General features: G+C 37.7%; 1 protein-coding gene across 2 annotated transcripts in view; it reads left to right on the top strand.

The window, feature by feature from the left end:
* PCMTD2 (protein-L-isoaspartate (D-aspartate) O-methyltransferase domain containing 2) overlaps positions 1–10,931 on the top strand; it is a 12,922-nt gene extending 1,991 nt beyond the window's left edge. For both annotated transcript variants that reach the window (XM_085314191.1, XM_085314192.1), the window contains exons 2-6: positions 724–1,058; positions 2,599–2,701; positions 4,778–4,949; positions 5,900–6,023; positions 7,523–10,931. In XM_085314191.1, coding sequence (XP_085170317.1) covers positions 752–1,058; positions 2,599–2,701; positions 4,778–4,949; positions 5,900–6,023; positions 7,523–7,905 — 1,089 coding nt within the window. In that variant the 5' untranslated portion in view covers positions 724–751 and the 3' untranslated portion in view covers positions 7,906–10,931. The remainder of the gene's footprint in view (positions 1–723; positions 1,059–2,598; positions 2,702–4,777; positions 4,950–5,899; positions 6,024–7,522) is intronic.

Raw genomic sequence — 10,931 nt, 5'->3', positions numbered from 1 at the left:
GGAGGATCCAAGAAATTCCATTTGCTTCCGTGGAATTTTTCTCTTCAGTTGCTGACTGTACTGCTATGTCCTTTACTGGTGATGATGCTTGAAGCTTTAAAGAAAAGAGCTGTGTAGAAGTGTATTTGCTAAAGGAAGTAAAGTTTGTACTTGTGTATATGTCTAGATCATTTTTTTAAATGTCTGTGGACGTGGTATCCTGATGTCTTTTCTTTGAATATGCAATTTGAGATCTTCTGGTTCTTGCTGTCTGCCTTTTAGTCTGTTAACTTCTCCATGATGCTGTTAGAAATACRAAGTGTACATGTAGCAAGAATTCTGACGAGCAAGCCAGACTTTTATTATTGCTTGGATTTGCAATAAAAAATGATTTGTAAGCACAAGAGCTAGAGTAATCCTTTATATAAAAGACTTTAGTGAAACAGCTGACATGCTGGTGAAGTATTGGTAGTATGTGAAGACGGGCATTGCGTATCTAAACTGTATATTATGATTTTCCCTGCTGAGATGCCAGTGTCAGGTGCTAGACACCAGGTTTGCTGTATTTTGGCTTTAACTGTTTGACTGGTGGGGTGGGAGCGCGAGGGTGGYAGTGTTTTTCTGCTGCTTGCTGTTTTTCAAGTCCTCAAAGAAATTATCTCCTTCAAATTACTTTATATGCAACAGCTTAATTTAGTGTTCAAATGCATGTTCTGTGCCTCACCTTCCTTTATTTCTCTTTAGTTATAGAACTTACAGAAAACTGTTGAAGATGGGAGGCGCAGTGAGTGCGGGAGAAGATAATGATGAGTTAATTGATAACCTGAAGGAAGCGCAATACATCCGGACAGAACTAGTAGAACAGGCATTCCGAGCCATTGATCGAGCAGACTACTATCTGGAAGAGTTCAAAGACAATGCCTACAAAGACTTGGCGTGGAAACATGGAAATATTCATCTCTCAGCACCGTGCATTTACTCTGAGGTGATGGAAGCTTTGGATTTACAACCAGGGCTGTCGTTTTTGAATCTTGGCAGTGGCACTGGTTATCTGAGTTCCATGGTTGGACTCATCTTGGGTAAATATCTTTTCAACCAGTAAATATCTTTTCAACTATTTATACTGAATTAAAGCAAAAGAAGTCTTGAAATTAGAACAGAAACTTTCCTCATGTAACARAACTAAAAAGTATCTAGAAAACTAAAGAATGCATTAATCGGATTGGCTGTTTACCTGCAGCCGTTATTTGGGAACTGGCTGGGGCCCACGTTGCTGTGGCAAGTTAGAGTAGGCAATGATGCAGTTGCACATGCAGCTGCTGTGGATTCTTGCAGGACTAGGCACAAACTTGGCTTTTTTGCCCCTTAAGCAGGAGCCCAGCTCAAGATAGCAGGAGTGCTGCATTGTTTAAACTAGGATCGAATGTATCTGAGGAACCTGTGGCTGTAGTTGCTCTGTGCCTCATTTGCTTTTACACTGTTCTGATCAAAATGTGTTTGAGGTCTCATTTTGACTCTTACCAACATACAGATGGGAACAGAAACTGTGTAAGAGCAGTTGGGACATCAGAACTGGCTTTGTGACCACTTCTACGTTAGGTGCAAAGCATCAAAGAGAAGTTACATAAATATACTGGTAATTCTGGTGCTCTACTTACAGAAAGCATGGCTTCTATCTTTGAAGAAGTTAATGGAATGCATTACTTCTGATTCAGATCTGTTATTGAGTATAAGAAATTTGTTGCATATCTGCATTTAATCACGTAAGATTCTTTTCCTAGTAAGAATCACTTTGTCTGGATGATGACCAGAGTTTCAGACTGTTCGCTGTAAAGAATTTCAGTCAGTAGTTGTGGTTGTTCTGGATGCTGGGGTAGATAATGAGTGACCATAGGGTACCTGTTATTCTCTTGGGTATGGGGGTCAAGAATTCTCTATCCTGACAACAAACACTTTGGTAACTCGTTTACTCCCACCTTCTTTGACTTTTCATGAAATCGTGTTTGTGGTTTTCTACTAGGTTTGTTGAGGCTATTTAGAATGTCAACATGTAACTTCAGGGCTCTTGAATTCTTTTTCTGGACAAGATATCAACTCAGTTTGAATAAAAAAACATAAGTGATGAACTACATCTGTGTTTTCCAAATTATTTTTGGAGTTAATTGAGGTATGATATTTGGTTACCGTTCCTGTTTACTGATGATAKTTTTAGCATATCAGCAAGGGAGTGTAAAAACTATATGAAGATTTTTGAAGAATTTATTAAAACTAGCAGGCTATGGTTCTATGTGTGCATGCTTTGTCTGAGATTTTTCTGTGTGGTCAGTTTTGCAGCAGTGGTGTTTCTTCAGTATCAATACTTCCTTACTAGAGAGGAATTTCCCATGTAAGTAAATGACTGAAAATAGACTGTACAAACAGCCTTATTTATTGTCAGAAATGGCAGGTATAGCCTTGCACTTCACATTGTATTACTAAAATACCTAACCGTAGGCAAGCGCTGACTGACACTTAAGGAGTAATCCATCTCAAATAAGAAGTAACCAAAATTGTGTTCAGTTCAGCTGGATTTAATGATTGAATTTTAGCCATTATCCTTGTGTTCTTCTACATTTACAGGTCCTTTTGGTGTTAATCAYGGTGTGGAGCTTCATTCCGATGTGATTGAATATGCGAAGCAGAAACTGGACTTCTTCATTAAAACGAGTGATAGCTTTGACAAGTAAGAATGCAGACTACCTGTTAGGTGTCATTTTGTGTTTGGTTTTAGCTGTGGCAGCTCCAGATTCCAGGGTAATCTGAGGATTCTGGCTCCTTAGGCTTGCTGAGCTGAAATGTGTGACCTTCTAAGCCAATGTGAATTGTGAAGGAGGGCTTTTSAGACACTTTTGTAGTGTTCTAGTAGCAGTTTTAATGTTGCATAGCTTAAAAGAAACTGAAAATCTTATTTTAATGTCTAATTGCGGGTAGCACTTTGCAATAGTAATAGCTATATCTTTGATTTAAAAGCATTATTAGCACAAGAATATAAACAGATTTCTGTGATAGTCTAATATGTTCTATGTGAGACAAAAGCAAGGGTGTTTTAAAAYATGAAGGTATTTGATTAAGTTGGTACTAAAGCTGCTTGAGATCTGATTTGTTCTTCTTTACAACCTTCAATCTACTGCTGTCACAAGTAAGCCTTTCTAGCAAGTTAAGCGTTGCCAATAGTAACCTCAGCAATAAAAGTTGCAACTGTCATTTTTGGATCTGCCTCATGGTTCGTTCACATGAAGTAAGCGTTTCTGGCTAYCTGAAAGTCCTCCTATTGTGTGAGGAATAAAAATTCTTTAATGCTGGAATTTGAACTGCTCAGCTTTGTGCTGTTCCTGTTGTACTGGAAAGCCACGGGGRACAGGGCTGTACTTTCTTGATATTGGTAGCAGACTGCAGGTTTTCTGCATAGAAAGTACTTGTACATGGATGACTGGGTTTTTTGTTTGCTTGGGTTTTTYCCCCTCTCTAAGAGCCACGTTGCTATTATTTGAACAAATATTCTAAGGAAGAATTTTTGCTCTTTAGCTACTAAGTAGTAGTTATAGGGCAAAAAAAAAAAGTCAGCTGAACTAGAATATTTGCTAGATAAATACTGGGGGGAAAAATTGAGGGAGGCCACAGTTCTAGTGTGTGAGGAATGGGTTTCCATAGCATTAAGTGAGGGGTTGTAAAGATKGCAGGTTTTCTAGACATCAGTGTTCCACTGAAATTCTGTTTAAACTGAATATTGATCTTGTCTTACTTACACACATCATTTAAGCTGATACGTTTCTATAAAAGCCAATGACTTTTGCAGTAATTACACAGGTAAGTTGGCCAATAGTTTAATTTTTTTATAAAGTGCCTTGCCTTCAGCAAGAGGGAAATACATTAAAAACAAACTAGAGTCAGTCAGAGTTTCAGAAATCAATATGACTGAAAAATAGGCATTRCTGACAGAAATAGCTGCTGGGTAATGTTGTTACAACACTGTGTGTGGGAATTGTTAGCCAAATACTAAAAATGTTTAGCATGCTTTGTAAAAGCAAGAAGTTTCAGGAAGTGTTTATGAATAAAAACGTACTATGTTAAGCTGCCTCTCTCCAGATAACAGTAGAGGAATGGGTATGTTGTACAACTTTTATCAACAACATCCTTTAAATCTAGGGCTTAATGTTTTTGTAGATTTGGAGTATATAAAAAGCATCATGGAATTACTAATTTTGCTTCTAAATGGAATCAGAAATGTTGCAGACAAATTCTGTATATGAAGGGTGAAATCATGGTTCCTTTGAGGCTAGTGGCAAAACTCCCGTGGGCTTCAGTAAAGCCAGCATATTTCTGAAGCATCAGGCTGTAGTTCCGCAGAACATCTGAAAGCCATTTAAAAGCTTATGAAAGTGCCAAAACACACTGGTGCAGTCCTCAAAAGACTTTTACAGTTGGAATTGTAGGTTTAGTATTTATATGTGGATATTATAACTGAGCCTGCCTCAGGTAACTAAAAATGGTTGGTCCTGAACAGTTGTATGCAAATCAAATATGAAGTTAAGCATATGTACTCTTTGGAAATTCTCCTCTGTGAATTCTAATTTCAGTATTTTTAAGGTTTTGAGACTTGCAACTGTAGTCTGAYCTGAAAATCTGTAGAATACTTGGGCTTGAGAGAAGAAATCTTGTGAAACAGTATTTTTCAATTGTTTCATTTCTTCCAGAATCACTARAATTCATCTGATAAATAATATTTGTGTATGATATGTCTTAACATCTTCATTTTCAGATTTGAATTTTGTGAGCCATCTTTTGTTACCGGCAATTGTTTAGAGATTTCTCCGGACTGTACTCAGTATGACCGTGTTTACTGTGGTGCAGGAGTGCAGAAGGAACATGAAGACTACATGAAGAACCTGCTGAAAGTTGGGGGAATTCTTGTCATGCCTCTGGAGGAAAAGGTGAGGTGCCTTTCTGTCTCTGGTTCCCTTTCAGATAATTCTAATTCTGCTCTTAACTTTATCAGCAGCTCTTTTTTGAGTTACCCTTCTAATGTAGYAGCATACCAATTTTCACTATGAGTGAAACTGAACTCTGCACACTTAATGTTTAAGAGATTCATAGTCTCATCTTCTGTTGTTAATTGTAAAGTTAGTTTCATGCTACAGAAAAATGCAAGAAGGCTTTGTTCAAATTACGTCAGGTGATGTATTTACTGCAAATTATTAAAATGTTTTTAGAAAGTTTTCTGCCCACACAGGTTTGTGAAAGAGCATCAAAGATGCCCATATCTGCAAATGTAAATGGGTTGCTTTTTAATAAAAAGTGGGCAACTGCCCTGTGTGCAGACTCAAGCTTCTTGTTCAGGTCCTCTTTTTGGAGAAAAGGTATATTGTTTTAATAAACTTGAATGCCTCGATGTGATAGGTATCTAACCTTTTGCCTTTAGTTRGGTAATTCAGATTAGATGACTGCAGAATATCTTCCCAGTAAAATACTGTGAAATTAAGTGGTGTAAGAAATTTGAATTGTAGCAGAAATTCAGTAATCTACATGATCTGCAGACCCTTTTTGAGAGTAAGTGTTTATCAGTGACTGATATATTCTCTCAATAGTCAGACATAGCTCTTCTGGGTCAGACATAGTGAGGAGCTGGGAGAACACTGTCACCCAAACTGCCATTCCCCATGTTCTGTTGTAATGGATGAAGTTACTTGGGGCTAATCCCTTCAGGAGCTCTGAATTTTATTAAAAGAACAACTATTCTCCTTATTTTACCTAGTTTTTAGGGATTGTAGTTTCTAGTACTTTAATCGTTTGTCCTGGCAGAGGCAAGGAGATTTGTTCTTTTTTGTTTAAAAGTCTTGACGTAGTTCACACAATTGACAATGATCTGCTTGTTTTTGTTTAGTTGACTAAGATAACACGCACTGGTCCTTCTGCCTGGGAAACGAAGAAGATCCTTGCTGTTTCTTTTGCTCCTTTGATTCAGCCTAACCATGCAGATTCGGGAAAGTCGAGACTTGTTCACTTGCGTGAGTACAAACATTCTTAAATACAGGGGTTGTTTCTTTTGCTGTGTGATTGCTAGCTGTACACTGCTTCCTTAGGCCTAACATGCCTATGACTCCTTTTCTTTTTGTTAAAATTACTCCAGCTGCTTCCTGCTTTGAACAGTTATCCTATTAATCTCATTCAGTCTATTTTTGAGTATGTCTGAGGAAGCCTGCTGCAAAAATCAGAATTGCATAAGAATGATTTGTTGTGAAACTATACCTGAACTTTGTGGGATGCTTGGTTGCAGTTTTTGTATATGCAGGCATCTGTTTCCACCCTGAGTCACATACTGTCATGGTTTTTGGGCACCATGCCATGGTGAGAGCATATTACAGGTGGAAAAAGCACGGGCTGTACCTGTGAACAAACATTGCATCTGCCTGATGGCATTCACTACCCAACTATCTAGAATTTTCCTGAACCTGAAACACTTCAAGGACCTAAATTATGTGATTTTTTTTGGTTAGTTGTTTCAAGGGGATGTTGTACTCAGTGGCCTCAATCTTTAGATTAAGATTTCTGTGTGGTCAGTCCTCTTAAGCACACATGAAGGCAGAGATGCTTCCATAAAGAGATTAGTAGGGCTTTGTTCTTATTCTGGAAAGGTGTCTGTGTGTGACCAAAAGTAGTTCAGCGGTCCATACAGTGCTATGAAGTTCACTAAGTGCACATTTGACCATGTTTTTTGTGGTGTCTGCTGTAGTGASGCCTGCAGATACTACGTGTTACTCATCCCTGTTCCTTTGTTTGGATGAGAAGAATATTTAGTCTTCAGCAGAAGAAACTTTGTTTCAATTCATCTTAGTTTATAGATGTGTGTGTGTGTGTGTGTCAGTGTCTTCCTATGAGAGGCATGTTATGTTGTGCATTTGTGTACTRGTGGAGCCATTTTATGTAGGAGGTATTTTTTTTAATACAATAACTTACTGTATGCTTCTAATTACTTTTACTAAATGATTTCCAGCCAGTCTTCACCCACTAAGTGGCAGCAGTTTTTGAAGAGCATAAGTGTTGCCCATATTTTATAAATGGAGAACTTGGCAAAGCTGAAGTATTTTCCTGATAGGAAAGTCATTGTGTGGAAGAGTTGAATAGGCTTCAGGCCTACTTATCTACAACTAGAAAACATCCTCTATCTATGCTGTTGAACAATCAGTTTCARTGACTAAATCTACAGTCCTATTTTTAAGACACATATCTTAAAATAATTGTGGGGACTTGACACTGAAATATGAAACTCTTCTTTCATCCCATTCTCTTTCTTCAGTTAATGGGAGAAATGTATAATTAAATTTTGTTTGGGAAGTTACAGTGTAGTTTATTGGAACTGACAGGAGTTGAATAGAGCTGGTTTTGTAATCACAGCAGGGAATTCAAGTGGCCTGATTTTAACTYGAGTGAATATAACTTTTCTGTGAGTACTCTTGGGGATGTTTTTCTTCCTCAATATCTGTTCATGGTTTTCATTTTGTTTTAGCTCCAGTGGCTGTTCGCAGCCTCCAGGATCTGGCTCGCATAGCCATCAGAGGAACCATTAAAAAGATAATACATCAAGAAACAATGAGCAAAAATGGAAATGGGTTGAAGAACCCCCCAAGGTTTAAACGAAGACGGGTGCGTCGCCGTCGCATGGAAACTATTGTTTTCTTGGACAAAGAGGTCTTCGCTAGTCGTATCTCCAACCCATCAGACGATAACAACAACTGTGAAGAGTTTGAGGATGAGAGACGAGAAGAGGAAGAAACTAAACCCTCTGAACTAAAGCCAGATCCCCCTGTAAACTTTCTGAGAGAAAAGGTCTTAAGTCTGCCTTTGCCTGATCCCTTGAAATATTACCTGCTTTATTATAGAGAAAAGTAGTTTTCTCTCCCAAAAGTGGGGGGTAGACAGAAAATAAAGTACTACTTAGGGCTTGACAAATGTATACCACTTGCTTGCCTGCTAATATGACCACACAAGGCAGTAGGCTGGCTGGGGAATGTGGCTGCTGTATACTTACACATGATAGCTTTTTAAAGTTTCTTTCTTCTCAGTTGTGTGCTATAGTTTTATCCTTACAGCAGGGTTTCCTTAGGAAGCAAGTTGGTGAAATGCTAGGCTGCTTACAGAAAGGAGGGTTTAATTCCCTGAAACTAACTGCACAGAGATGTTTTGAAATCTCTTGGCTGCTCTACCAAATAGCAGTTTTAAAATATTCTTAAGCAGCTCCCCAAAGACCCTTGTCCATGCTCTCTCCCACTAAACCTGCCATGGGTTTATATAGGTGTGTGTTTAATGGAGGATGAAGATTATTAGTAAAAACTGACTTGGCAAATCTTGTTTCTTCCAGAAATCTGAAAAAGCACAACTTTTACAGACATGAAAGAAAAGTTTTTGGCATTAACCCTTGAGGCATCCAGGTTTTGAATGCAGAAGGAAAGCATCAGCTCCCCTTTGGTTGGTCTCAGTTTTCCTTATAAAATATATATGTTTAGTAAAAGGTAGAAACATCTTACAAAGCACTGATTTTCTTCATGGCAAACATCTATTTTAGTGAAATACAGTCTAATATGAGATGTGGAGTTTTTTTTGGCTTTTAATGGAACATAAGGTAAGGACTGTGAAGCTGCTTAGCTGGCTTTGACAGGATGCTTGGCTAGTCGAATTTGTGACTGTGTCTCTGGAAATGTTTACAGAATAATTCTGAATGGAGAAGAGAGCAGACAAGATGTGTAACAGCAAGTTTGTGAAAACTGACTAYGAAAGCAAAATCTGCAGATTTTTCTGTTGTGTGAGGTAGTCTGTTGGGTTGAATGAAGTGGAGTGCAGGGAGCCAGCCTGGACAGAGTGGCTTGTATTGTGGGAAATCAGCCAAACTTAGTTTCGTACAGTGTGTGTAGAAACTGGAAACAATCTAGAAAGCCAAATTTACTGGTTGTGCTACTGATTTAGTTCTTAGGTGTTGCTCTCTGGGCCTCTGCTATAGTAAGGTGACTAGAATACGACTTGGGTAAACCTTGCCCATGCACAGTAGGCAAAATGAGATCTTGGTAGTTCATTTTATGCCTGCAGAAATTAAGTGGATGCTCTTAACTGGTTTATACAGAAGGACTTTGCACTCTGCAGTTTTGTGGATGTGAATTCTGATCTTTATTCTCCAGTCTTCCTGTAGTGGTGATGGAAGGAGATTTTGTGTGTGGAAGAGTGAGTTTACGTAGTTCAGCATGTCTGAAAACATTATCTTAAACTACTGGAAGCTGGAAAGAAACCCTTGAACCTGTGTTATATGGAGTACTCCTAAAGCTGGAAGAAGACAAAATCCTCACAGTAGGTAGTACAGCTGTGTTAAGAAAGTATTGCCCCATCAGAAACACTTGTGTTGGTATCATTTTGATGTTTTTAATGCTGTCTTGATTTCTGAAGAGAAGTGAGTGAAGACTGTATTGCCAAAAATGTGCTGAGTATTCAGTTAAAGGCATTGAGCTGCACAGCTTGCATTAATGATAAAAAGCATTTTAAAGTTCTGATGCAGCTTTGAAACTAAATGAATGACTCCTATACATCCAAGCCAGAGGTGGAGAATTCTTCCTTGCTTAATAGGCTTTTTGTGTATCTTTGAAAATATTATCTGATAATACAGTGTTACGTGGCTAGTGTCCTATAATAGGAAATAATCATAGGCTATATCTTGCCTCTAGTATCTAAGTTTTCCACTTCTGGTCTAGATGGAACCCCCAAGCTATCCTCCTCCCTTAGATTTCTGTTTCTCTATTTTAAATGGGGCAATTTTGTGGCCTCTGAGCTGATGGTTTTCTGTAAATTTACAAGTAGCCATTTTATGACTTTGGCAACTACCATGAATCTTTTTCTACAGATGTATATCCTGAATATGGTGGTAAATGGAGGCCTAATAGAATCTATATATACTATTTCTTTGTGCTTCCCCAAAGGCGGTTATTTCTACATTTGTTAGGCATTTCTGCTTAATAGCTGTCATGCTAGGAATGTGCCTTTCTATATTATGGCACAATTTCCATGCCCCTGCATAGTGTAGGGTGCCTCCTACGTTARCCTATCAGGTCATCCTTTAGTTTATAAATTTCAAAACTTTTTGTGGATGTCATAAAGAAGTTACTTTAAAAATTACCATTAAAGTTGAGGTTTTTATGAACATCATTGAGATTCTGTGAAAACTGACTTAGTTAAGGGAGATTGTCTTTCATTTAGCCCTGTTCAATTCTTCCCTCCTTCTCCCCATAATTATAAAAGATATTTTATCAGATTTTTCACCAGATCTGCCTTTTTTATTACATTTACTAGATTTTTGTAGCACTCTAAACTGCATAAAATACTGCTATTTTTCCTGGATAAGGTTGAATAAATATATATGTACAAGCAATTTATGTTCTAGGTTGTCAGATTGTCCCCTTTTCTAAAAGAAACCCACGGATCCAAACAAACCCATAGCAGAAACTTAACGTGTAATATAATTGTGAAATAGCATTACTTATAGCCTGTAAATGGAGGGGAACTGTAAATACATATTCCCTGTGCACAAGCACTTGCACTGTAGTTTTGTATGTGTTTTTAGTAGAGTAATTGTAGCATAATTGTTTTTGTGTAGTCTATCTGTAATGTCGCTAGGAATTTTACCTGCTTTTACTGTTTCTTTTTGTATTCTAAGTAGTCTTCATTTTAATTGTTTGTGACTCCATTCTAGGTTTCAATAGTGCAGTAAATGTGCAAAAAGAAACTTCAAACTGCTTTAAGCATCAGTGTGTAAGTTGGAAAAAAACTATGTATAGAAATTACAGTAAAATTGGCTTGAGGCATGCAAAAATGTTATGCAATTTTAAAACTTTGTTTCTGTATCAATAAATTCAGTAAAGACTTTTTAGCCTTCTTAA

This window comes from Rhea americana, unplaced genomic scaffold, assembly GCF_003343005.1.
Source record: "Rhea americana isolate MKP2758 unplaced genomic scaffold, rheAme1 scaffold_4, whole genome shotgun sequence".
NCBI classification, from domain to species: Eukaryota; Metazoa; Chordata; class Aves; order Rheiformes; family Rheidae; genus Rhea; species Rhea americana.
The sequence above is the reverse complement of the archived record's forward strand: the minus strand, read 5'-3'. Positions and strand labels throughout refer to the sequence as shown.